Below are 26,980 nucleotides of genomic sequence, written 5' to 3' on the forward strand. Positions count from 1 at the left end.
AGTGCTTGCAACTGTGCCATCTTCACCTTGGTAGAGCCTTGATATTTCTGTTTCATAGAGTCCCAAATACCCTTTGATGTGTCTCTGTCGAGTATAGTCTCCAAGATACTCCGGTCTATAGCTTGAAAAAGGTAATTTTTTACCTTTAAGTCCTTCAGCTTCTGCCCCTCAATCAATTTGCTTTGTGCTTCTCCCTGGTTCTCAACCCCTTGTGTCACCACCTGTGAAATCCCATTCTCGATGAGATCCCAATACTCCTTGGAACGGAGAAAGTTCTCCATCAACATTGCCCAATGATCGTAATGTCCGTCAAATTTGGGAATGGCCGGCTGCACAAAACCACTGCTATTGCTCTCTACCATTCTGCTTGACTCCCTTACTCTGAAAGAAAACTGCAGTTTCCTTCCACACACACTCACAATCAGGCCCCTGTGATGGGGCTCTGATACCAAATGTTAAGAACACTCAGAACAAATTATACCACACGAGTTTGAATGAAAGTACTTGTTTATTGCAAACAAACTGTAGGCATATATAGCCTTTTACAAAGAGATAAAATCAAAATAACAGCCCACGTTTACAACATCCTAAAACGTGGTAACAGACTAAGAGGGAATCGTCAAAGCACTAACCACTAATCCCTGAAGAATAGGACTTATTAACAAACTGAAATAGCTAAAAGATCGGATCTATCATTATACCAATTGTCACATCCTGGCCCGGGACGGATCACTTCTCGGGCACGCTCCACCACCGTAGCACGATATTGTCCGCTTTGGGCTTACCATTCCCTCACGGTTTTGTTTTTGGGAACTCACGAGCAACTTCCCAGTGGGTCACCCATCATGGGATTGCTTTAGCCCTCTTCTCGCTTAACTTCGGAGTTCCTACGGAACCCGAAGCCAGTGAGCTCCCAAAAGGCCTCGCGCTAGGTAGGGATTGGAATATACATTTAAGGATCACTCCCCTGGGCGATGTGGGATGTCACAATTATCCACCCCCCTTAGGGACCCGACGTCCTCGTCGGCACACCACGACCAGGGTTAGGCTCTGATACCAAATGTTAAGAACACTCAGAACAAATTATACCACACGAGTTTGAATGAAAGTACCTGTTTATTGCAAACAAACTGTAGGCATATATAGCCTTTTACAAAGAGATAAAATCAAAATAACAGCCCACGTTTACAACATCCTAAAACGTGGTAACAGACTAAGAGGGAATCGTCAAAGCACTAACCACTAATCCCTGAAGAATAGGACTTATTAACAAACTGAAATAGCTAAAAGATCGGATCTATCACAAAATACCCGTACGCTAACGTTACCATCTCTTCTCCCAATAGTTCCATCACAGCCAAGCTTTCGGATACGGGAAATCTTCTTGTGCTTGAAGACAATGGCAGTAGTAGCGAAAGGTTGCTGTGGCAGGGCTTTGGTTTTCCCACAAATACTATGCTTCCGTTTATGAAACTTGGGTTGAACCGGCGGTCCGGAAAGTTTCGGTTCCTGACGCCTTGGAAATCTGAAGATGACCCGGGAATTGGGAGTTGTTCATATCGGATTGACCCAGGCGGTTTTCCTCAAATGTTTTACAAGGGCCAAACTCCGTGGTGGCGAGCTGGAACTTGGACCAGTGAGAGATGTGCCGGTTTGCACCAAATGACAATTGATTTCATCTTCAATGCTAGTTTTGTGAACAACGAAGATGAGTTATCCGATGTGTTTGGCTGAAGGATGAATCAACCTACTCTGCAAGAATGGTGATTGATGAATCAGGAACCACTGAAGGGTCCATGTGGCACGATCAAGCGCGTCGATGGGACAAGTTTGGGTCCGCCCCGGTTGAGCTGTGTGATTTCTATGGAAAGTGCGGTCGAAACAGCAACTGCGACCCTACCAATGCCCATGAGTTTGAGTGCACGTGCCCATCCGTGTTCGAACCGAAGTTGCAAAATGAATGGAACTTGAGAGATGGGTCGGGAGGGTGTGTAAGGAGAAAAGGAGTGTCCGTTTGCCAAAATGGGCGACGGTTTGTCAAGGTGGCACGTGTGAAGGTGCCGAATGCTTCTACGGCATGTGTGAACATAAGTATGAGCTTGAAAGAGTGTGAAGAAGAGTGTTTGAGGAAATGTTCTTGCATGGCATATTCGAATGCAGATGATAGGTGGGGAGGGAGGGAGTGCGCGACATGGCATGGGGATTTGATGGACACAGGGACTTATTTGGATGCAAACCAAGAACTATATGTGCGAGTTGATGCAGTTGTTCTAGGTATTGTTTCCCCTTATCAGTTTACCTTCCTTCTTTTGTTTCTGCCAAATACGTGAGGAATTGAAAATTGATTAAGATTAGTTCAATTATTTAAATTACACATAGATGTAACCCGATAGAAATTTCTTTATTTAAAAAAGAAACTGGAGGAATACCAAACCTACAATGATAAGCCTTTTATAACCCTTGCGGTTTAGTGGCCTTTTGTAACCCTTGCGCCTGAGGGATGTGTGCATGTGTGAAGACCCTTTCTTTGTTTTAAAGCGTTGTACTTATATGCCTCTCCATGTCTTGATTGAAACATGATTTGTATTGATTTTGGATTTGATTAATTGACGAAAGAACCAAAACTTAATTTGAACTTGATTAATTGACTCAAGAATCAAGATTTGATTTGAAATTATTTAATTAACGAAAGAACAAAGACTTAATTTGAATAAGTAATGCCAAATAGGCTTGTGGTTCAGTTGCTCACGAGTCAAGAGCATTCACCCTAAGTCTCGTGTTCAAATTTGGCCCCCTCCCCCTAGTTTACACAAATTACTGTAGATTTTCCAGACTCCATAGAATCACTCTACATAATTGGCCTTTACTTATCTTGTGAGTATAGAATCACTCTACATAATTGCATTAGAATATAGAAGAAAACATTCAACGATCACCCCCAAGGCCTAAAAAATAAAGCACGGATTGCGTCTCATTCTATACAAAAGAATAAATTTGTGTTTTTTAGGTGATAAAACCAAATTATTAATCGCATTTAGACCAGAGCGTTCACATTTCATGATGCATGTGTTTTTTCAAACAAATATGGATGGAGAATTTAAGGTCTACCTAATCACGTTTACCTGAATTTATTAAGAATTTGTTTCAAAAAATTCTTTAAAAATTTCAGTCATTTAAAAATACTTTCCTAACAAATTCTTACAGCATTTTGTCTGTGACTAATTTAAGAGATGAAAAAGATATATTTAATTATGGTGGCCTAAAATCCTTTCCAAACGTAATTAGAGGATTTGTCAACGTTAATGTGAGATTTGTTCCTTCAATTATGGTGTGAAAGTGGCGTGGATAATCGGTCACGTGACATAGGAGGAAGGAAACACGTGTGTTCCAAGTGGCAATTGTTTTTGGCCGGCAATGTTGACTCTGGGAGGGGCATTTAAGTAATTCAAATCAAAGTAAAGGTAGTTGTTGATTCCATTCTTCAACTGTTGGGTAACAGGTGAGGTTTTCCCGTGATTGTGATTATAAAGAAGAGAACCGTTAAAATAATGAAGGAAAAAAGGGACATAGACTGCTTTTGGCAAGTAACCGACACCACATCATCTTTAAAAACAAAAAGATTGACATTAAATAGATGACGTTTTTACGGTAATGGTAAAAAGAAATAATGTTTATGCATGATTTGATTATTCGTTGTTTTTCTTTTTTAACAATTAATAATTTAATCAATTAACAATATCGTTTGTCAAAAGAAAAATAAAAAATTGTCAAGGTATTGTGGACATGTGATCTCAAAATCATGTCAATTTTCAATTCAAGGAAATAAAAACTTACATAAAATGACAATGAAGCTAGTTACGGTAAAACTCACATGATAGTGCACGATTAGTTTGGCATGTTGATTAACAGTGGAAATCCTTATGCGGTTCAAGAGTTGGCCAATGAGGTAAATCTCGTTCTATAAGGTATATCCGTGGAACGACTCGTTCCACATCCATGGAACACAAAATTATAACCTCTCCGTCTCCTTCTTCTTCCTCCTTGTTTCCATCCGAGGGCATCTTTGGTCCCGCTCTGTTCAATTCCGTCATGTCCCGTCCCGTCCCGTCTGCATACCAAACGATACCTTAGGTATCGTTTGGTATGCAGATGCACCCATCATAACAAAATATTTTAAGCCAATCACGTATTTTAACGTTTTAACTTCTTTATGTGACTGTTTAAGGAGATAAATTTACTTACAACATGGATATAGTTGTCCAATAACCTTAACTAATTATCCATCGTTATGCATTTCAAAATTTACTAACACGCTATTATTTGTTATAACGCATTTATTAACGCTAAGTAATTGACTTTAGATATGGTCATTATAGGATTGGTATACCCGACTTTCGTCTCTGGACACCCGTCAATTTTAGTTAAAGGTAAGAAGACTCTTATACCCATATATAAAATTACTACAAATGGCTTAATGATTTCATAAGAAAAACAATTATTTTCAATTGGATGGAAGTTGTCAAAGCAAAGAAAAAACGCCTTTGAAGACAGAAATGAGGGAGGGCTTAAGGGTAGTTTCGTTAATTACAATTGTTTTTCCTTTTTCGGCCTAAAAAAAAAGGGTATTAATGTGTTTATTTAGATTTGTGAGTGTAGGTAGGATTTGGTAGTGAAAGTCTCTGTTTGTCTCCCTCCTCTGGCTCGAATTCTGGAAGCCTCAAAGACACTTCCATCCCGTAGCACCCGAAAACCTCGTAAACCCTTTTCTTCCATTTCATTTCTTTGCTGATTGACGCGAGCGAGTTGATAAATGGCGACTCAGTTCCCGGTCGATTTCAAGTGCCCGATTTCGCTCGAAATTATGTCCGACCCGGTTATACTCTCTTCGGGTCACACCTTTGATCGGGCCTCCATCCAACGCTGGCTCGACGCCGGCCACCGCACCTGCCCAATTTCCAAACTGCCGCTCCCCGACCACCCTTCCCTAATCCCCAACCACGCCCTCCGCAGCCTGATTTCCACTTATACCCTTCTCTCCCCTGCCAAATTACAACACCAGTACCACCCCCACCACCACCAATACCATCACCACCGCCAGCAGCGCCACTCCCAGCCCCAAACCCCAGTCTCGACGCTTACCTCTCCAGCTTCCACCCTCGAGTCCAAGCTCGACTCGCTCGACCAGCTCACTGGCCTCTCCAAGCGCGACGCCGCCTTCCGCGCCAAGCTCACCGAGTCCGGCGCCGTTTCCGCCGTCCTCAAGTGCGTTGACTCGGAGGAGCCCCGCCTCCAGGAAAAGGCGCTGACTTTGCTGCTCAATGTTAGCTTGGACGACGATAACAAAGTGGGTCTTGTCGCCGAGGGAGCAATCGCTCGAATCGTGGAGGTGCTCCAAGGTGGGTCCCCCAACAGCCGCGCCGTGGCGGCGACGATGTTGACTAGCTTGGCGGTGGTGGAGGTCAACAAGGCCACAATCGGGGCATACCCGTATGCAATTCGGGCTCTGGTTTCGCTTCTCAGGGACGGCAAGAGTCGAGAGCAGAAAGAGGCGGCAACGGCGCTTTACACCATCTGTTTGTTCCCAGATAATCGGCGGCGGGCGGTGGAATGTGGGGCGGTGTCTTTTTTGATCCGAATTGCTGAATCGGGCCTCGAACGGGCGGTTGAAGTTCTCGGTCTTTTGGCGAAGTGCAAGGAAGGTAGAGAAGAGATGGAGAGGTTTAATGGATGTGTGGGGATTTTAGTGAGGGTTTTAGAGAATGGGAGCTCCAGGGGAGTTCAGTATGCCCTGCTTACATTGAATTCGCTTTGTTCTTACAGCAAAAGAATGCGTGTGGATGCGAAAAATGAAGGGGCTTTGGCAATTTGTGTAAGTTTGGTTGAAGATGACAATGAAAGGATTAGAAAAAATGCTTCTAATTTTGTTCAGGTTCTCAGTGGGAACCATTCCATGAGCTGAACTGCGAATGGAAGCCGAAGAAATTATCGATTTTGCGGGTTAGAATGGTTGGCATCAGTGGAGGTGAGTTGCGTTTTTGGTTTATTGTTTCTCCTTCTGTTGGGATAGTTTTATGTACAAAAGAAAAGGGATTAGATTTTTGTTGGGATATGGTTGTTTGTTTCTTGTACATTCGAAATAAAAAATAGTACACAGATGAGCTGGATTTCTGTTGTTTAAGTATGTATTATGAAAGTTTCAAATTGGTTATCTGAATTGTAAGTTGCCTCAGCTTATAGAATTTTTTCGGTTTCCTGGAAATGAATTCCTCTGTCCTATCTTTAGATACTTCCGTGCCATCTCATAGTTTCCGAATACTGTCTACTTATGTATCTTTTGTGCTATTAACTAATAACTCGAGATTCCGTTTATAGTATGAAATTGTATCCACATGAATTAGATCCAACGGTGATTTGTATTAATTCGATTTATGTTAGGATTGTAGAAAGGTGAGGAAAGTTCGGTCAATGACATCTTTTTAGTAGTGATGAGATCAAGAAGGATACAAAAGGAAAGTATTTTACAAGTTTTCCTATGCAACCTTCATGGTTGTATATTGATGGTAATTGTGATGATAAGAAACTTTTATGTTTCTCATATGTGTTTATGTAAGAACGCTCTCATATGTCCGATCACAGGCCCTTCTGATTGTTCTCGTGCCTTTAATCTTGAGAGCAATAAATGGCCGAGAAGTTATTTCTCTTAGGATGCTTCTTACCTAAGCTCAGTTTCAGTAGCTTCTTAGTTCTTACTCATGCATAAATGAAGAAACTCAGGACTTGGGTCTTTGTATGCTTTACGTCTCACATGATTCTTGATTTCTTATGGGTGTTTATTTGTTAGACGAATTTTTTAATATCGTCAGTTTTTCATTTTGGAGTACTAATCTTATATTGGTAGTCTGTGTCCCAAGGCAGCTCAGTTATGTATCATAAACCGCTGCTTTCATATTCATTCTGAAGACTACCACCAGTTGACTTTAATTCTGGTATGTATATGACATAATTAAACGCTGGTTCTAGTTCTTCTTGTTTTTGAGAAACAGTTTTAGAAGGCATATACGTGAAAGTTATCTATGTATTGTGTTGTCTCCTTGTAACTTACCTCTTTCTTTTCAATTTTGTTTCTGAAAAATATAAAGATTTGATGCATAATTTGAGAGATTTGCTCTGCTGTAGGCTTAAGCCATTATATGTGCGCCTAACTCATGGAGATAGGGAGGCTCTTTCGTATTTTGTATGGGTAATACATACTTTGGAATGTAGAAGTACGTGGGTGCGTATTGTAAAAGAGCTACCTGATTTTGAATACTAGGAACTCCATGCGCTGCATTTTCTTCTAACGTCAAGGGTATTTCTTGTTAGGAAGTTTGTATTCGGTCCTTTTACTGTAATGTAACTGTAGTCTTGTTAACATATGAAAGTTTTCGTGTCAAACTTGTTGGGTTCTTTGTTATCGTTTATGGTTGAGGCATAGGCAATGATCTTTTCTTATAGCTGTTACTGTGGTGGGTTAGCCCAAGTAATTCACATCCTGTACCACTTGCTGATATGTATTTTGATTAATTTTGGTGGTTCTGCTCGAATTATGTGTTGCGTTGCAATATTGAAGATTGGTGATTCAGCATGTTTGAGCCTGCATATATTTCCTGTGAAGTTAAATAGTTAATACACGTCGTTACTTGAATTGTGTTCAGCCTTTTAGGGTACGCAACAATGAAGGCTTCTTTGTGTATCCGTCTTGAGCATGGATTCAGTCATGCTCAAATGGAGAGTAAGCATTGAAAAATTTACATGACCACCTTTTAAGGGTTTTTTTGTCAAGCCAACCTCTCTAAATAACGACAGATTTTTCGTAAAATGACGAAAATGATTTACGGTGGGCAACATTAAGGACTACTTGGATCGAATTTCATTGTCAAAATTAAAGTAAAGAGTTATGTCGATCTCATAAACCGTTTTGGCTAAAGAATTGTATTTTCGTATTTGTTTTTTGGATGAAAAAATTATTTCTGGTATTTGAAGCAACACATATAAGAATACGATATCGTTAAATTATTGAACTCATGGACAGCCGCCTCTGTTTACTACTCAAAAACATTATAAATATGTGTGTGTGTGTGTGTGTGTGTGTGTGTGTGTTTGATGGGAGCAGCCTGCAGCCGGTGCTTTTCTTTAAAAAAATTAAGAGAGTCGCTGTAGCCGGCCTTCCACTTATTTTGTATGTTCTGTGGGATCCCTCTCCCTCTCTCTCTCTCCCTCCTGGATATTATATGATGAAAGGGGCCATGTCATTTGGTGTGGAGTTGAAATTATTAGAAAAATGCGTGAACTGGATTAAATCGATGAGGGCATGGAAGGAATCATCGATGATTGGGGAACCAAGAGGAGAAGCACGCTTAAAGACAAGAGCCATCGATTCATTCTCCAGAGAGAGAGAGGGAGAGCAAATTTTACCGCAAAGACACTCCCTCCCTCATCATTTAACCTTTGCCACATTTTCATGCCAAAATCATTTGGTTTAAAAAAAAAAGGATTATAGTTAACTAATTAAGATTAAGCATCCTCCATTCTAATAATTCTATCATGTAGATAATTTGGGACCACTTATCTCCCCTCCTAATCTTGATTTGACCTTAAAGCTTGAGGTAACTAACTTCTTGAGACATAAGATAAGATGGAGGAACATTTCTTGTCAAAACTTGCCTTTAGGGCATTCAAACTCAAGCGATCGCGCCACCATCATCATATGTGATTTGACTTGCATATTAATTTGAACTGCAACAAGCATCCACACCTCCTACCTTCTCATTAACTGTTGTATAGTAAACCCTCGTGAAAGGGAGAAACTTGCAAAAGTCTTATGTTCGTTAAGTCAACAAGGGGATTGGGTGGATTGTTCGATAAACTTATAAAAGAACGTTAGGCCATCTCCAACCAAGGGTTGGCCAAAGGGCTCGTTTTAGCCCTGTGGCCCTCCAAGATTCTCCAAAATATTAATATTTTAATGAACAGTATATGGCCATATTTACCTCCGTCTCCAACCGAGGGCCAGAGGGCTCGTTTTAGCCTTGCCACAAAAAATCGTCTCCAACGAGGGTCAAAGGGTCATAGGGCCAAACATAATTTATTATTTAAAAACTACAACTTAAATTCATATCCAACGGCTAAGTGATGTCAGCATGACGTCAGCTAGCCGTTGGATTTGAATTTTTCTTGTCCTATAAATAGAGTGGATATTGGACTATAATTCACACAACTTTGAATTCAATCTTTTTCAATTCAAGTTTGCAATGAATTCCAACTTTGAATCTTCTTCGGATTCCAACTGGAGGTCCTTATCCAATTCCAAATTGGAAGCAAAATGGGCTCAAATGAGATGAGAAGATGAGGAGTCTGATGAAGAAGTTCAAGTAAGGCGCAACAAACAAAACATAGCAGCAGCCATGGCTGCTGCCATAGTGTGTCGGCCAACTGAGGAACAACATCAATGGGGTGACTCTATTGCTGGTCGCTCTTACAAACCACGAAACAGAGCGATGTCGCATGCCAATCTGATGAACAACTACTTTAACCCCAACTCGGTGTACACAAAAAAGGATTTCAGATGTTGCTTCCAGATGAGGCGTCATGTCTTCGAGCGTTTACTTCATGATGTCCAGTAAGTCAATCCATACTTTCGACAGAAATGGGACAGAGCAAGCCGCCCTGGTTTCTCACCTCATCAGAAGGTTACTGTTGCACTTCGAATGATGGTCTATGGTTCCCTAGCTGATTCGATGGATGAAACCCATGTATGTCTAAGTCTATATGCCTTGATACTCTTCAACAATTATGTGACACAATTGTTCAGGTTCACAAAGACGAGTACCTCCGCGAGCCAAATCAAGAAGATCTGAATCGGCTGCTTCGCAAAGCTGAAGACCGTGGGTTTCTGGGCATGACAGAGTCATTAGACTGCATGCATTGGGATTGAAAGAACTGTCTCACCGGATGGCAAAGAGGCTTTAGCGGAAGGTCGAGAAAGTCAACTGTTGTGTTAGAGGTGGTTGCCTCATATGACACATGGATTTGACATGCTTTCTTTGGAGTCCCTGGATCCCAAAATGACATTACAGTTCTTGGGCGTTCACCCCTCTTCAATAACTTGACGGAAGGTAAAACACCTCAACTTCACTACTACATCAACAACCGTCAATACAATATGAGGTATTACTTGGCAGATGACATCTACCCAAAGTGGGCGACACTTGTTCAAGCAATTCCAAACCCTAGGAATGACGCAGAAAAGTTGTTTACCTTACACCAAGAGGCATATCGGAAAGATGTTGAGAGAGCTTTCGGTATTCTACAAGCACGGTGGAAGATTATTAGTGAACTGGCAAAAGGCTGGAGTCAAGAAAATTTGGACTCCGTCATGATGTCTTGCATCATATTACACAATATGATAGTGGAGGATGAGCGAGATGGGTATATTGATGGAGAGTCCGATGAAGACCAAGAAGATCCAAATAGGTCAAGAAAGGCTCGTGCAAAAATATATGATGGGCCTAATTTGCCTTTCAATCCAAGAACTGGTAGTATCTCTATAAATGAGTACATGAGGCGCTATAGAATGATACGCTCTCGTGCCACAAACAAGTACCTACAACATGATCTTGTTGCACATCTTTGGGCCAAAAGAAGCATGGAGTAGGCGTTTAAGTTTTATATTGTTAAATGTTTTTTAAAATGTTGTTTAAGTTTCATGTTATTAAATGTTTTTTTTTATGTTGTATAATTTGTATGTTGGTTAATGTTATTTAATGTTATTTCATATTGTTTAATGTTATTTCATGTTACTTAATTTAATTTAATGTTGTACAATGGCTTAGGAATTTATAGAAAAAAATATAATTTAAAAAAAATATGAAACAAATTTTGTGAAATAGAAGTTATAGGATAAAAATAGAATTTAAAATAAAATAAAGCAACTATGTGAAATAGAAGTTATAGGAAAAAATGGAATTTAAAAAAAAAAATGAAACAAATTTTGTAAAATAAAAGTTATAGGAAAAAATAGAATTTAAAAAAAATATTAAAAATAGAAGTTATAGGGAAAATTTTGTAAATAAAAAATAATAATAAAACTATATAAAAAAAAATTCAAATGCAACGGCTAGTTGACATCTGTTGCATTTGAATTTTTTTTCTTAAGCATTTCTGTCGGTTATAACCGACAAGAAAACTGAATTTTCTGGCCAGCCTTCCAGCCTTCTAGCCCTCTCCGATTTCGTGGGGCCCTCTTAGATTCCAGAACCGTCTGACCTAGCCCTCAGTTGGAGACGGTTTTCGGGCTATTTTTTGCCCTCTGACCCTTTGGACCCTTCGGTTGGAGATGACCTTACTTGTTGGAGTTTCAACCTAAACAGATCAAGAGATATTTAAACACAAAGTGGTGTTTTTCTTTGAGGATGGATCAAACAACCCACTTGATTTAACTGTTGAACGCAAGAATTTCTCCTGCACCAAAGTGTATACTCCTTTATTCTATTAGAGCGGTGGATCTCGTGAAAACTAAATGCCCATTTAGTAATCTTTTTTCTTGTTTGATTTTTAATTTCTTCTCCATAACAAATAAAAAAATGAAAACTACATAGAACAGAAGAATCAAATGTTAATTTATAACATTATATTGCAGAATATGTGATATATGAGCCTCCAAACTCCTATCCTCCTGCATGCCTCCACCATATATTGCTTGGTCGTTTCCACCGGAGGTCCACGGTTGAGCTCTGAGATTTGACGACGAACTTAAAAAACCACCTACAGATGCTTTACTCTCAATCATTTAGGATAACCTTTGTATCCTTTTGTATTACCGCGACTTGCATATATTGAAAGTAGAACAATATATTTTTAAAGTACACAAAATTTAATGAATAATATTCCAAACCATATATAACAACAAAGGAATCAGAGTTTTAATTTAAGAGTAAATTATAGCTATGGTCCCTTAATTTTAACTTAATTGGTGCAATGGTTTCTTAACTAAAAATCCATTACCATTGGTCCCTCAACTCATCAAAACGTTCAGCTATGGTCCTTCAACTAAAAATCTATTACCATGTGTCCCTCAACTTTAATTCAATTAGAGAAATGGTCCTTTAACTTTAACCTAATTGTAGCAATGGTCATTCCAACATAATTCGTTTTGACAAAAATTTTGACATAATTAACGAAAATGACCATAATTACACATTTTGATGAGTTGAGAGAACCTTAATTATATAAATAGTTAGTTCAACATAACTTATTTTGACAAAATTTTGACGAAATTGATGAAAATGACTATAGCTACACATTTTGATAAGTTGAGGGAACAATGGTAATGAATTTTTAGTTAAGGGATCATTGCTCCAATTTAATTAAAATTAAAGAACCATTACTACAATTTACTTTTAATTTAATCCTGGTTGGGCGGCTCACACTTTCTGTAACCCTTGTATCTGGGCTGATTCTTCTTCCAATATGCAAAGGTATTGGTCGCACAATACGGGATATCCATTTTTTAATTTGTAAATTGAATATTTAATTACTTGAAATATATTTTTCTTCTTGTTTTTTGTATTTTACTATTATTTACAGGAGGCATCTACATCTACGAAGTCAAATATGCCCTAATGGGGATGGTGATTGGTTAATGCAAATCACACCTCGTGGTTTGGGCATAAGCACGTGACTTTCTCTGCAAATTATGTTTAAGTACATTGCACGCTATCTTTAAAATAACAACAATAACAATAATAATAATAATACATCACCCGATGATCTTTAAATTAATTACACTCAATAATAATACCACGGTTCACACGGTACGTCCTGAGTTCGATTCATAGTGCTGGTGAATCACACAATGAAGGCTAAAAAAAGCTTAAAATGCCTCTGTAAGTTTTCCTTGTTATCATCGGGTCTCCTTTTTAACAACAAAAAAAAAAAAAAAAAAAAAAAAAAAATGAAAAATCAATTATGGGATGGATTTGTGCTAGAATGCTTGATATGGTCAAAGACAAACATTGTATTTTGATCTATATGCTTTCAATCTAGCACAAAACTATGTTGAAAATGAAAATTTTGTGTGAAATATATTGATTTTCTATGGTATGAATACAAGTTAAATATGCTGACCTATGAATGACATACGAATTATGTCATGATGATGGAGTATCCATGTGATCGGATTAAGTATGTATTTGTACAATAGCTGGAAGCTAAAATGTATAAGAAAAAAAAAATCATGTATTTGATACAACAAGGTAGAGAATTGATTTTTGTACGCTTCTTTTCTCTTCCATGCACATCCACGTATCTTTTTTTTCCTTTTTTCTCAAAAAAAAAAAAAAAAAATCAATTAGTGATTTAGCTATGACAGTCCATCTTTTCGGAGGTCAGAAAGACATATAAAAACATTTGAAACCCATTAGGTCACCATTGTGTGATTCACTAGTGCAGGAATCGAACTTATGCATATTTCTTACCTTTAAAGTGAATAAATCAAAGAATCATATGATGTAAATAAATATAAATGAGCAAAAGGAGAAATGTGCAAATCAATTTCCATAGGTATATTGGAGAAAACAAGGAATATTATGAGGTAGATATGTATGACATCGACAATACCGTATACATTACGTATCAAGGAGACACGATCCACTAATAATGGTTTAAGCTCTCCATTAACAAAGTCTAATAAATTACATTAAATTAAAATTAGGGTTTTTTTATACAAAGAATTAAATTTTACAAAATTAAAATTAAGGCTTATGGTGCGTTATAAATAGGGTCCCCCCCCAAATGGTTGGTGCACCCCTGTCAAAGCGCATACACAAAAAAGAACCAGAGATAAAGAGATACTCTTCCATCAATGGCCACCAAAATCTACATTGTGTAAGCCTCTCCCTCTCTCTCTCTCTCTCTCTCTCTCCCCCTCTATTGCTTAGTGATTTATTAAACTTGTTTGTGTTCTTAAAAGTAGTAATGGTGTTTCTAGTTGCTTCCATTTTATGCTTTTTGGGTTTTTTTTTCCATTGACTTAGTGAATGTCGATGATCTTTGATGAATAAAGATGAATCTTTTCTGGGTTGATCAGTGTTTTTATTTGCTCCCATATTAGTATTTCTGGGTCTTGTTTATTTAATTAAATTAAGTAAATGTTTATCATCTTTGATGAATGAAAAATGAAATCTTTTTCTGGGTTTATCAAGTTTGCTTCTTGCGAGGTGATGGATTGTATTGTGGGTTCGGTAATGCAAAAGATTGGCATTCTGTTGGAGATGGTTTGCATTGGTCATTTTTTGTTGACTTGTTATTTGGAAGAATTTTTTAGCTAAAATGTTCTCTGAGATTGATATAACTCTTTACTCTTATTGAGATTGAAAATCAATAGAAGTGGTCAAACACCGCCAATTATTTTGATCCGTCCGTGAAAAATCTTTATTAAATTGATGGTATTTTTGTCAAATCAACATTTCCATTTACCTTTTTTTTTTTATATAAACGGAAGATTTTTCATAGAATCAAAATGATTGACGAAAGACAAACTCATAGACCTCTTCTACCGATTGTCAAGACAAAGTGAGGAATTATTCCAATCTTATAACCATTTCGGCTAAAAAGGGTTTAGAAGAACAATATATTGGAACATTTCGTTGTAAATGATTACCTCTGAACATCTGCTAAGGTTAATCTATTTAGTGTTAATTTACTTGGGTGTGCTAATTTGTTTTCTTAATCTGCCTTGGGAAAAAAGAAAAAAGAAAAAAGGGAAGCATTTGCTCTTGCTTACTGAAAGTCAAACTTAAAGCATCACAAATAATTTATATAATTCATATTATTTGCTGGTTGTACTGTGGGATCGAGATCTCGATAGCTACATTTCACTTTTGGTTTTGGGTAGAAAGTTTTGCAGTTTTCCTATCGTCCCATCGGTTTCAGTTTAACATCCAGTGCTTAAAAGATTAGGGGAAGTTTTATCTGCTCTCATAGAAAAGTAAGGTTGCAGGTAGTGGCCTAAAGTGTCTAGCTTGTATTCTTGTAGGTATTTTTAATGTTTTGAATTTCCAATCATTTGTGTTCTTGTTCCCGGTCTTGAGTGGGGTGAGGGAGGGTGAGACAGAGGCCTGTTTTTCTTTGATTTTCATGATCGATTCATGAAATTGAACTTTACACTAACTACCGTGTGTATGTGTCAATATCTAGAAAAGGAGGGACTAGTAATTCGAATAGATTGAAAGTCTTAAGGTTTAAACGACATTGTGCTGTTATCCAGTAACAATTCGAATGTTGTTGTGATATCTGACCTACCTTTTGAAATCATAAACACAGAGAGAGAGAGAGAGAGAGAGAGAGAGAGAGAGAGAGAGAGAGAGAGAGATGCAAGGTCTCTGCTTTCCTGCTTTCCGTGGCCCCAGAATGCGCCATTGTCGAAATTGGTTCTTTCTGTTTATATTGATACACGTGTGAGTTCCTGTCAATATTTACATTTGCTTCTGAACTGTCTTACATTTCTTCTACACTCTTGTCAAACAATCGAACAGTTAATCATATGGGTGTATTTGATGGCTCCATGAAGGTTATTTGATCATCTTTTATCACTGGCAAGTTAAATTGAAAGTTTTGTTACGTGCTTGGTCTCCCTTTGGTCAGTGTCCTACCATATTCTTTTGGCTAGTTGAAGGATAACATTTTCTGTTGTAGTACTACAGAAATTTCATTTTTACACCACATTCATTCCCATATATGGTGTAATGAAAGAATGCGCCGGCAATTTCAGGCAGTTTTGTTTTAGCATTCAAAGAAGATTATTACAATAAAGTACTGATCTCCAAATGTTATATGCTATTACAAATTTGAGTTAATTTTTAAAATATGCTATGCATTTTACAGGTACTATTCTATGTACGGACATGTTGCCAGGTTGGCTGAAGAGATACTAAAAGGAGTTCAATCTGTCGAAGGAGTAGAAGCCAAACTATGGCAGGTACGAATTGTCATTGAATCAACACATAAAATTATCACAGCTACAGAAAACATCTGTTAGCCAGAGTATCTGTATGCATATAATTATGCATGTGTGTCACACGTCCTCGGGTTGGATGTGCTACATTAATTTTGTTCTTAGGCAAGTTCTCTCAGGAAATGGTTTTTTTTTTTTTTTACCCTTTTGTTAAACATAAATGTTCCTTGCACATTTTGGCAACAACCATGAGGCTGCTATTGCAGATTGTAGACTTGTAGTTTATCCCAAAGCGATGTGTTCTTATAAAATTTCTAGTTTGATCTTTTGATGTTTAGTAACTAAGCTTCTAGAATACATCGATATTTTGAATCGCTAGCTTAAGCTCACATATTGGTTTCCGCAGTTTAAAAGTCGGACAATCATGCAGTTTTGGATAAAGGATAAGCTGACTTGAGTTTCTAATCAAAATGTACTAATAGCACTAATTCTTTTGCTGGGATCTTGTGTTCAGAATTTGTCTTTGAAAGGGATATTGGTTTCTCTCCTGCAAAATTTCGACATAATTAACCTGGTTCAGTATACTTGGCGCCTTAACAGGTACCAGAAACACTGCCAGCAGAAGTTCTTGGAAAGATGGGTGCACCACCAAAGAGTGAAGTGCCTGTAATTTCACCTGAGGAACTTGTGGAGGCTGATGGGATAATCTTCGGTTTCCCTACCAGATTTGGAATGATGGCTGCACAGTCTAAAGCCTTTTTTGATTCAACTGGAGGCTTATGGAGAACTCAAGCACTTGCTGGCAAGCCCGCTGGAATTTTCTACAGCACTGGATCTCAAGGTGGTGGACAAGAGACTACCCCGTAAGTTTTCAGCCAACAAGAGTATTTCGTTTCATTAGGTGTACAATAACTTGGATTTTTTGAACTGTTTCTCGTTCTTTCCCTATTGCGTTGCACTTTACTGAATTGTTTGCAATGTGATTTTTCATGTCCTGTTTTTGATTTACTTGAAACCGTGCAGCTTGACAACCATTACTCAGCTTGTTCACCACGGAATGATTTTTGTACCTATCGGATACACGAGTGGAGCTGGCATGTTCGAGATGGAGCAGGTCAAGGGTGGCAGCCCCTATGGTGCGGGAACTTTTGCTGGGGATGGCACAAGACAACCTTCTGATCTAGAACTAGAAACAGCTAGCCACCAGGGAAAGTACTTCGCTGGCATCGCAAAGAAGCTTAAGGGATCTGCCTAATTATGATGATCAATTATACAATCGCTGTTGAGTGTTCCGTACTTTCATTTCTTCTGTTCTTGATTCTCAGTCCGGTTTTCAATTTGCAATTTCGTGTTTTCGTGAAGAATAATTTGCTTTGTCAAATGTATTTGTTGTAACAAGTTTTATTATTGAATAAACAGTTTTTATTACTGAAGATTAAAGCTTGTATACAGTATACAATGTAAACTTTACTGGAGATCTCGGTCTCTTACCAGTTGCTACACCTTTCATTGTAACTTGGATATCAAATGAGGCCATGCAAAAAAGAAGTTATCCCACGAATGCTAAGGCCATGCAACATAGCTTTGAATCTGGTGAGCTAGCCAATCCAATCCAATACATCAAACATGGCCTAAGCCTCAGTATTCCACACTGTACAACATAGCTTTGAATTTGGTGAGCTATCCAATCCAATCCAATACATCAAACATGGCCTAAGCCTCGGTATTCCACACTAACTTTAAAAATTGTAAGTTATCCTATTCTATTCAATCATATGCACCAAACATGGCCCAAGAGCCCCAATTATCAAAGGCACAAGTGGCTGCCCATAGCTTCATCATCATGCACCTTAACGTTGCTGAATATCTACATGATGAGTGTGATCCAAGTGATCTTATCACATTCACTTCAGGAGTCTATGTAGTCCATTGGACAAACGCCTTCTGCATATCATGAACTCCATGACCATATGCAGAAGGAGTTTGTACCATGTTTAAAGGATATTTTTTTTTTTTTTTTTTTGGGTTACATGGGAGGAATCAAATATTGAAGCTATCCTTATCCTAACCCATCGATCCACCTTCTCATCCCTTGGCTAACCTCAAAGGCTACTTTCCCAGGAATTTTCATTCTCTCTCTTGGGATGGTCATCTAAAAGTTATGGGGGTAGCTTGAAGAAACTAAAATAGTAAATTAGGCACCCAAAATGAAATAGTGAGCCCATATCCAAGAACTAATGAGGTATGACTTGGGCTCAAAAATAAGGATGTCATGCTAGTAAGTGGGAAAAGATGTAGTTCCACTTATTTTTCTTTAACAATGTGATTCTCTAAATTTTAACTTTCAAGGTGAAAGATTCATACCGTGTGCCAAAAATAGAACACGCTACTATAGCGAACTAGTCTAACTTAAGTTTGCGTGTTTCAAACTCATTTAAGAACTCAATTAGAAGCTTTATGTAATGGTAACAGGGGTGGAAGATAAGATTCAAAGTTTTTAAAAGAAATAAGCCTTTTGAAGCTGGAAAACGTCAAGAAGAAGACAGAGATAAGAGTCTTCATTGATTAGCCAAAACAAGAAAAAGAGGTATTGATCCATTAAAGTAAAGATTTGTAATTGCTGGAAGTCATAGATTTGCTTTATTTACAACTACAGCATAACACAATAATGCCAAGATGCTTTCCCTTTAAGTATTCGTTTTATGTTTCATCTTTTCAAATGAGTAAACCTAGTAGTACTAAGTACCATGCCGAAGCTTGGAGAAAATAATTACAGATTTCAATATTCCATCGAGTAGTCGAGAGAGAGAGAGAGAGAGAGAGAGGCTAGCTATAGCAAATGGTACTGATCCCAATGCTTCAAAGTGCTTGGTATCACACCCTTCGGCCGATCAATTTCACAAGTCACAAAAAGATGATAAAGTGGGCGCCAAGAGATACCAAACCCCAACAGATTTTGAACCATTAAAGTACCTTTCGTTTGCTTTCTCTCATGATTAGTCATCTTTTATAGGGATTCTTCAATTTTAAGCTTCCTCTTGATTAGGCTCTTTGGTTTTCAAAATTTGGAATTTGTTCAAAGCGACTTTAATTTCAACAAACAATGACTAGTAATATATAACATATACACACCCAAAATATACTCTGGGATTTTCAAAATAATAATTATATATACGATGAGGAATGTTAAGGGACTCTTCATAGATTTTCTGTCAGCTCATAGTTTAACGTCAATTTTCGTGTCAACATTATAAAATATTATGCCAAAAACATAAGATAACAAAAAATTTGTGAAGTGTTCTACTTTGAGAGAGTCCTTTAACATTTCTCTCTCTATACATGGAGTTATGAATATAATTTATGCTTACTAGACAGCACAAGTATGCAAGTTCTACCGGCTATACTTTCGTCAGGAGTTTTGTACATATTAGGTTCTGTTTGGATATGATCACTTCTCTCGTTTAGATTGCAAATGATGAGCCATAATTCTGAAAGTAACAATACATATGCAGTGTTCCATCTGCACTGTTCGTGTTGGGAAAAGTGAGGAAAACTTTCACCCCATGCAGTGATGCTTTGATAGAAGTTCCAATATATAAATGAACAAGGATCCTCTTTGGGATCTTTCAATCACATTTGTTTATAGTACATCGTGCGGTCAGAAATTATTTTAAATTTTTTATTTAAAATTGAATATAAACAGTATATGACGAAAGCTGATCACACAATATACGATGAACGGATGTGATTGGAAGATCTTCAGGATCCTCACAAAGAGGATTCTCATTCTATATAAATAAAGATAATGTTAGGGAGATTAAATTTATAAAAAAAAATTGTGAAACTAAAAGACGTAGAAATTGATGATTGGCATATTTAAATGTTGATAAGCGTGCTCATTCATATTGGAAACTCATAATTTTGTCTTCAAATTTAATCTCCCTAGCATTAGCCTATAAACAAACACAAAAAAGCAAAATGAGTAATTAAATTAGGAAAAGGATCCGTGCGATCGTGACCTTTCATTGTACATCATGCGATCGGTTTTCATTAGGTACTATTTATATTTAATTTTAAAAATTTGAAATGATTTATGACCGCACGATGTACAATGAACGGTCACAATCACATGATATCTAAAATCCCTAGGAAAATGATCCGGCCATTAAATTAAACAGAGCTGGTTGTAGACTTCTAGCTAGTTGCCACCAAGGATAATATTATGTAGATCATGGAATCGTAGAAGTTAAAAGATAATCAACACTATAGGTGATAACCCAACAGGATTCCTCTCCGGATCCTCTTTGTGAGGATCCTGAGAATTCTTGAATCGTATTCGTTTATCGTACATCGTACAATCAGTTTTTGTTAATTAGGTATCGTTTGTGTTCAATATTAAATAAAAAAATTTAAATAATTTCTGATCACACAATGTACGATGAACATATATGATTCAAGGATTCTTGAGATCCACACAAAGAAAATCCGAATTCTGTGTTATTTTACCAGACATACGTTTATATTGCCAAGCAAATAATTGATGACTCAAATTACGATAACGTAATTTACTTCTTCACAAACATAAATATATATAATATAGGGAAATTGACTGAAATAATTATTCTATAAATTTTAATTTCTAAACTCATCAAAATCAAATATTGACAACTTATAGATCATATAATACATATGAATTAAGAGTACTGATAGGTAGAATAATTTTTAAACCCCATTTGCAAATTAACCATGTGATGTGTCACCAATATGAATTAAGCACGTTAATCAACACTTAAATAATAACACAATCATTAGTAACCACGTCATATGCTTTACATAAACTGATTTAAATAGATATTCCCCCTAGCACTACCAATGAATTAAACATAAACATCATATCTGAAGAAAAATTAAGCTTCCACCACAAACCAATTTACAATATGGGGAGTAGCCAACTTATTCATAAGCTCATGCAAGGTCCCTCCTCTCATCATTGTGAGACTCATTTTCAACACGCCCTCTCACATGTGGCAAATTTTCAAGCCTAACATGTGGACAACACGAACTGTGTGATGTTGGGCACGTGTGGTCGTTGGCTTCAGACATGTGACAACTTGCCTTGATACTATAAAAAAAAAGTTGAGATTCCACTATAAAACCAATTAGCAATATGAGGAATAGCCTAACTTAATTATAAGTATGTGGGATTCATTCTTAACATTATCTATTGTTAAAAACATATCAGTCAAATATGAATTTTTTTTTTTATATTTCAATTATTAGAATTTATAAATTGATTATTTCAGCTAATTTTTCTATAATACATATTCTTCTTTACAAAAAATAATAATAATAATAAAAAAAATAAAAATAAAAAAGCTATTATTAAGCAGAAGGGGAAGGTTTAAGACTATTAGATTAATATAGGGAGAATGGAATTTCGAACTTGGGACACAGAGGGAGAAATCCAACACCTTATCTATAAGAATTCTTTAGTTCTTGTTACATGTTTAATCGACGAACCTTATAATTGCGTGGCCATTTCCATAGGAGGAAATTAAAGGATAAAACATATAATAATGCTAGGTTTAAGACTATTACATTTCCATAGGGAGGAGAATTTCTAACCTAGGACGTATGAAACTTCCTATCCATCTATCCATAAGGATTTTTCAGTTCTTTTTATATGTTTAATGGACGAACCTTATACTTGCGTGGCCATTTCCATAGGAAGAAAATGAAGGATAAAACATATAGTAATGCCAGGGTATAAGACTATTACATTAATAGAGGAAAAAGAAAATTTCGAACCTGGAACGACGCATAGGTAGAAATTCAATACCCTATCCATCTATCCATAAGGATTCTTCAGTTCGTGATATATGTTTAATGGGCGAATCTTATAATTTGCGTGGCCATTTCCATAGGAAGAAATATTGAAGGATAAAACATAAGGGTTGTTGGTTTTACACGCGCAAAGACATGTACTCGCGCATGCACATCTTTCTGTCACTCTCGCCCTCTCTTTCTCATGAGTCATGACCAGATTCACCACAAACCCTAAAAGCAGGAACAGTGGGCCGACCTCTGACTTCCCACTACCACATTCCAAACATATAATAAACGAATTCAAAAAGTGAAAACGCCAATCAAATAATCTCCACACCCTCATCTTTCTCTCCTGTTCTTACAACAATCAACAATATATACAATATATAAATCAATTAACTACAATAAAGATCGCTTTAATTTTTATTTTTCTCTTCTCTGAAGGTGTTGGTGCCAACCCTCAACGTACATGAACAGGAACAAAAGGCAGCTCTTCACACCCCATCTGCTAAATTCAGCTCTTGTCAACAACTTAATATCTCTAAACCCTAATATATTGTCAACGTCCGCTAAATTTAGCACCTGTTCCTGTTCCAAACCCACCTAATAATAATTAGGGTTTTACATAATTATAAAGAAATGGTCACTAGCTAATAATTAATCGCTTCCTCAGCTAGCAGTTGGCCCGGCATGCACCATATATATATTAGGCCTTGGCTCCATCAGCTCTTCTCTGCCGATCACCTGAAAGTTGCTCCGAATGTTGGTGTCCAAAAATCAGCGGTGGTCTCATTAGCAACCGGGAATGTGCTTGAAATTGGAACCAAACACAGCCCTCGGCTTTGTAGATCTTGTTTTGCTCCTTCCGAGGCCTCCTTCATTTTATCAATACCCTGTTGATGTTGCATGGGAGCTCCATTTTTCATATATGGAGTACTTAAAACCTGAAATATTACATAAAGAAAAAACTTACATCAGAACCAGACTTGTATAAAGAATTTCGGGTCTAACTTCTTTTTTAAGTACAAACCAGAAAACAATTTAACCAATTACTTATTTTGTTTCTAGAGGCAACTAGGGTTACCTAATTTTAACAAGTCTAAACTAAAAAAAAAAAGGAACATACTAAAAGGAACATACACTGACTTGATCGTGGAGGAATTTGATGTACTCAATAGCTTCGTGGAGGACAGAAGCTGTATCAGTCTGAAAAAGAAAAAGAAAAGAACAAAAAGGATTCAAGGTAAGTTAGATGAATTCCTTTATCTAGCAAATTAGTAAAGTATTTTTTTTCTCGAAAAAGTAAAGAAGAAAACAACAAAACTTCACCTTTCCGAAAGGTGAAACCAATTGCTGGAGAGCAGTGATCCGGTCCCCAAGCTTCTCTTTCCGAACCTAATCAATAACAAATTAATCAAGCTTTAATTAAAACTTTAAAAATCACTTTGAGAAAGAAAAAGCTTGCTAGCTGATCAATCGATGGCTGCTGCCAAAAGCTTGATTAGACATGTGTGTGTTGTACCTTAAAAGTCGGTAAGGGTGAAGGTGTTTCAATTCGAGCTCTTTTGAATACAGGTTCACAGGCGCTGCTGCTACTTTTCTTTACAACGGATGAGCTTGAGTCTTGAACATCTTCATTAGTATTGGCCTAAAATTTCAACATCTGAATCATTAGCCTCAAACCCTTTTGTCATATATGCTGAATAGGTAAACTGTAAATTTCATGAATTACCTTGGTGGTAAAGTTGTTGGAATTGGGTTTCTTTTCGTGAAACGGTGACGGAGAAGGTGTTGTGTACTGTGCTTGTGAGGAGGAAAAAAGATCATTACTAGATCGAACAGTATTGTCTTGATTTAAAGCCGCGGGAGCGGGGGCATTCCAGAAGGGTGTGTTAATGTTATTGGAAAAGTGCAAGCCGCTGCCTCCGTTGCCACCAGGTTGTAACTGCTTTGGAAGCGACGAGGGTCTTAGGCAACTGTTTGGAGAGTATCTCGGCGGCCAACAATTACTAGTAGGAGAAGGTGATAAGAACAAATCATTTGAAAAGTGATTGTTGTTGAAAAGTGATTGCTGGGGTTGGGTTTGAGGTACTGGTACAGAATCAAATAGAGTTTGCAACATTAAGGCTGAGGAGAAGCCATAAGAATTAGCAGCTGATGATGATGAGCTTATAGGAAAGCCAGAAGATGATGGTGAACCTAATTGGTCTAAAGAGAAATCTTGATTCATGGGCTTGAAACCATTTATGATAGAAGACGATTCTTCATCACCTAGGGCGGCGGTGTTCAACTTGGTATTCAAACCCATATCTTCTTGGAGCATAGGATTATGAAAAGTGCTCTCACCTCTTCCGCTACTACTGCGACTACTGCAAGAAGATCATATCAAATTAGTCTCTTTTTCTAAATCAATGATACAACTAAGACTACAAAGAGATCTTTATATCAAATTAGTCTCTTTTTCTAAATCAATAATACAACTAAGACTAAAGAAATACAAAGAGATTTTATCTTCTTCTTTTGCTGTCGTGTTCTTGCTCTTTCTCTCTTCTGAAGCTCCTTCTTCTTCCAGATTAATATAATCAAGGATTTTCATGCCTGGGTTTCAACTAATTTAGAGAAGTAGCTATTTAATTAGCTGGCAAATGAATCAAAAGAACTTACACGAGCAAAGCTTGGTTAAAATCTGAGGGTGTTGAAGATAACGATGACGGAAGACCAAAACCTAGCATTTGCAAGGTGGGATCATGATCAGGCTTTTGAACATCTTGATATTGATCAAAATTAGCAATAGATTTACTATGATCACCATCGTCATGATCATCAGAAACCGAGTTATTAATCTCACCGCAGGAAGACCTTGTTGCCTTGATGTCCACCATGTCGTTGGGGTAGCCGAAGCCCCCCATATGATCATTAAAACCCATAGAACACGGAGACGCCGCCAGCACGTGTCTCGATGAATTCCACCATGAGTTGCCGCCACAAATCCCGGCCTGAAACTCCTCCGCCATAGTATTATTCAGCTCAAAAGTAATAATACTTCAACCTTTGTTAATAAATATATCCCTTGCTCTTAATTTGCCTCTTTGTATTTGGGTCTCACGAAGTAGAAGTATTCACCATATAAGCGAGAGGGAGGCTATAAGCTATATATAGCACAATAAGGAAATATGAAATATTGTCTTGCGAGCTTTGCAAAGTTGCAATTTACAACTCTATATATCAAACAGTTAGGGCCGTAGCCCGTAGGGTGGGTACGGATATAGTAGTTGCAATTTATTTTACGGGAATCCGGTTGACATTTTTTTAAGGGAGATGATTGGACAAATGAGAGAGAGCATTCCGAATCGAATTTTCTTTGCGTTTTCTTTTAGCTTTGAAATTATTATTATTTATTATAGTTTATTATAGCCTATCCATATATTTTTTATGCTTCATCTCTTTCTTTTCGGTTTTTAATAGTTATTTTATATTCTATGTTATTTTATATTATTTTTGTGTGGAAAATTCTTATGGTGATGCTTGTGAATAAAGGGATGATGATGATGATGGTGTTTGATCTGACCGCCACCTCACTGTTTTGGAAGAATAACTTACTTCTTTTTAAATTGTCTTTGTTGAAATCAGACGGTTGAAATTTGATCAGGGTCTTAGAATAATAATGGAAAAGTCCAAGTCCTAGTATAAAATCTTCAAGATTAGGACCCATGGGGACTAGATGGACTGCGTATAAATGATTATCGGTTATTAGGTTACGCTTCTATGTTCTGAATTTCCAACCCTACGACATCGCAATTCGCAGGGGTGAGTGACGCTCACTTTTCAGTTCAGAGTCTTCATATATTATTTGATCCTCAACAATTTTAATGTAGCAACCTCAATGTATGATGATGAGTAGCTTATTGCTCAACTAAATTCAAAATATATAAAAGAGCCTTGAGAATAATATCAGAATATCTCAAACTATTCAAGTTAGAAAAAAACTAAGATGGACAAAGCAAACCTAGCTACTGTAATTTGTGCAATACACCATATTTGCCTAACGCTTTGTGGAAGAAAATGGTGTTGTATATGCTTATTTTAAAAAATCATTTCATATTTTTCATGGTATGAAATCATTAAAATATGGCTCCTTTTTATCAAATCTATTTTCCTATTCTGAAGCATTGAATATCATTAGATCAAATCATCATCAGTCTTATCGCTTAAACTTCGATGGTAAATTTGTCATTTTAACTCTGTTTTAAACAGCCCCAACAACGTTCAATCAGAAGTTTACGTAACCACCAAATATACCGAAATCAATCATGCATCCTTATCTAACAAAAGATCAAAAGGGTAAGAATTTTAAGCCAGCAAGTAGACACTTGGTAAGTTACGGAAGAAGATGGCTAGCTCTAACACTAACTAGCTACTCTTTAAAGTCAGCGAGTGGTGATTAATTCAGTAAGCGCGGTTGACTTGACAAGCTGCTGCTCCAATTTTCCACGCAATTGAAGTCTGATATTTCGATCCCTTTGAAAATTCAAGTAAGAAGAGCATAGAATTTGGGGCTGACCATCATATGTACAGTACAAGTAGAAAGAAACACTTGGGCTTTTAAACTAAAACTGACTAGCAAGGACCACATTTTATATATAGAATGAATGAATATTCTTGATGGCGGTCAATTAGGGCAAACGTGCAGGTATGAGTTTTCATTCTCAACTAAGCCAAACGCAATCTTACAGCCCATAATTTTTGACATTTCGTTCAGATGTTAGTGACTATGTATGTTAAAAATAATAAGAAAATGGTTGACTGCAATTATTCATAGAACTCAAAAGGAGTGTTAGGTCAGATCCATGAGTTTCTGCAGCAGCTGTCCTTAATAATTATGGTAGGAATTTTTAACAAATCTGCTTTGACACACTGATTATACTGATCATACAACGGTCCACGTGTGTAATACAATTTGTTTTCTTAAATGAAATGATACAAAAATGTGTATTAGTCATCCCAATTTGTGTATATACACATAGTTTCATTGTTTTTGTTTTCAAATTTCCTTTACAAAATAATATTAGCTAGTTATGATGGACAACAACCTAATTTTTCTTTCTTCTGCTTTCTTTTTTCAAATTTGATGGTACATCTTAATACAATGGACCACTACCTAAT

At 37.1% G+C, this 26,980-nt stretch overlaps 5 protein-coding genes across 7 annotated transcripts; 4 read left to right on the plus strand and 1 right to left on the minus strand.

Moving 5' to 3' along the window:
• The first annotated feature begins 1,531 nt into the window (after positions 1 to 1,531).
• LOC137728585 (G-type lectin S-receptor-like serine/threonine-protein kinase At1g11410) lies at positions 1,532 to 2,330 on the plus strand. Its single transcript, XM_068467330.1, has 2 exons — positions 1,532 to 1,651; positions 1,737 to 2,330. The coding sequence occupies exons 1-2, from the start codon at positions 1,532 to 1,534 to the stop codon at positions 2,328 to 2,330; spliced, it is 714 nt and encodes a 237-aa protein (XP_068323431.1).
• A 2,280-nt stretch (positions 2,331 to 4,610) lies between these two features.
• LOC137729742 (U-box domain-containing protein 8-like) lies at positions 4,611 to 7,586 on the plus strand. Its single transcript, XM_068468761.1, has one exon. The coding sequence runs from the start codon at positions 4,811 to 4,813 to the stop codon at positions 5,957 to 5,959; it is 1,149 nt and encodes a 382-aa protein (XP_068324862.1). The 5' UTR covers positions 4,611 to 4,810; the 3' UTR covers positions 5,960 to 7,586.
• A 1,857-nt stretch (positions 7,587 to 9,443) lies between these two features.
• LOC137728586 (uncharacterized) lies at positions 9,444 to 9,973 on the plus strand. Its single transcript, XM_068467331.1, has 3 exons — positions 9,444 to 9,581; positions 9,684 to 9,791; positions 9,851 to 9,973. The coding sequence occupies exons 1-3, from the start codon at positions 9,444 to 9,446 to the stop codon at positions 9,971 to 9,973; spliced, it is 369 nt and encodes a 122-aa protein (XP_068323432.1).
• Positions 9,974 to 13,785: 3,812 nt separating this feature from the next.
• On the plus strand, positions 13,786 to 17,500 carry LOC137728757 (NAD(P)H dehydrogenase (quinone) FQR1-like). The gene is made up of 4 exons (XM_068467514.1): positions 13,786 to 13,923; positions 15,922 to 16,015; positions 16,592 to 16,854; positions 17,015 to 17,500. Exons 1-4 carry the CDS (start codon positions 13,901 to 13,903, stop codon positions 17,244 to 17,246), a joined length of 612 nt encoding a protein of 203 aa, XP_068323615.1. The 5' UTR covers positions 13,786 to 13,900; the 3' UTR covers positions 17,247 to 17,500.
• A 4,642-nt stretch (positions 17,501 to 22,142) lies between these two features.
• On the minus strand, positions 22,143 to 25,153 carry LOC137729663 (transcription factor bHLH112-like). 3 transcript variants are annotated; one of them, XM_068468664.1, is made up of 7 exons: positions 24,666 to 25,147; positions 24,482 to 24,542; positions 23,550 to 24,186; positions 23,340 to 23,465; positions 23,147 to 23,212; positions 22,958 to 23,023; positions 22,143 to 22,761 (listed from the first exon to the last, which is right to left on the minus strand). In XM_068468664.1, exons 1-7 carry the CDS (start codon positions 24,829 to 24,831, stop codon positions 22,558 to 22,560), a joined length of 1,326 nt encoding a protein of 441 aa, XP_068324765.1. In that variant the 5' UTR covers positions 24,832 to 25,147; the 3' UTR covers positions 22,143 to 22,557. The 3 variants fall into 3 exon arrangements, with proteins under 3 accessions (XP_068324765.1, XP_068324764.1, XP_068324763.1); XM_068468663.1 differs by having other exon boundaries at positions 22,964 to 23,023; positions 24,482 to 25,153; XM_068468662.1 differs by having other exon boundaries at positions 24,482 to 25,149.
• Positions 25,154 to 26,980: the final 1,827 nt, after the last annotated feature.

This window comes from Pyrus communis, chromosome 3 (genome assembly GCF_963583255.1).
Source record: "Pyrus communis chromosome 3, drPyrComm1.1, whole genome shotgun sequence".
In the NCBI taxonomy this organism is placed as follows: Eukaryota; Viridiplantae; Streptophyta; class Magnoliopsida; order Rosales; family Rosaceae; genus Pyrus; species Pyrus communis.

Excerpts from the sequence above, each read along its gene's own strand:
- LOC137728585 (XM_068467330.1), top strand. The coding sequence starts at position 1,532 with ATGACCCGGGAATTGGGAGTTGTTCATATCGGATTGACCCAGGCGGTT. Across the intron at positions 1,652-1,736 it reads GACCAGTGAGAGATGTGCCG|GATGAATCAACCTACTCTGC; the intron begins GTTTGCACCAAA and ends GTTTGGCTGAAG.
- LOC137729742 (XM_068468761.1), top strand. The coding sequence starts at position 4,811 with ATGGCGACTCAGTTCCCGGTCGATTTCAAGTGCCCGATTTCGCTCGAA.
- LOC137728586 (XM_068467331.1), top strand. The coding sequence starts at position 9,444 with ATGGCTGCTGCCATAGTGTGTCGGCCAACTGAGGAACAACATCAATGG. Across the intron at positions 9,582-9,683 it reads ACTACTTTAACCCCAACTCG|AAATGGGACAGAGCAAGCCG; the intron begins GTGTACACAAAA and ends TACTTTCGACAG. Across the intron at positions 9,792-9,850 it reads ATTCGATGGATGAAACCCAT|GTTCACAAAGACGAGTACCT; the intron begins GTATGTCTAAGT and ends ACAATTGTTCAG.
- LOC137728757 (XM_068467514.1), top strand. The coding sequence starts at position 13,901 with ATGGCCACCAAAATCTACATTGT. Across the intron at positions 13,924-15,921 it reads GCCACCAAAATCTACATTGT|GTACTATTCTATGTACGGAC; the intron begins GTAAGCCTCTCC and ends TGCATTTTACAG. Across the intron at positions 16,855-17,014 it reads GGTGGACAAGAGACTACCCC|CTTGACAACCATTACTCAGC; the intron begins GTAAGTTTTCAG and ends GAAACCGTGCAG.
- LOC137729663 (XM_068468662.1), bottom strand. The coding sequence starts at position 24,831 with ATGGCGGAGGAGTTTCAGGCCGGGATTTGTGGCGGCAACTCATGGTGG. Across the intron at positions 24,187-24,481 it reads TTTAACCAAGCTTTGCTCGT|TAGTCGCAGTAGTAGCGGAA; the intron begins GTAAGTTCTTTT and ends ATCTTCTTGCAG. Across the intron at positions 23,466-23,549 it reads CCAACAACTTTACCACCAAG|GCCAATACTAATGAAGATGT; the intron begins GTAATTCATGAA and ends TTGAAATTTTAG.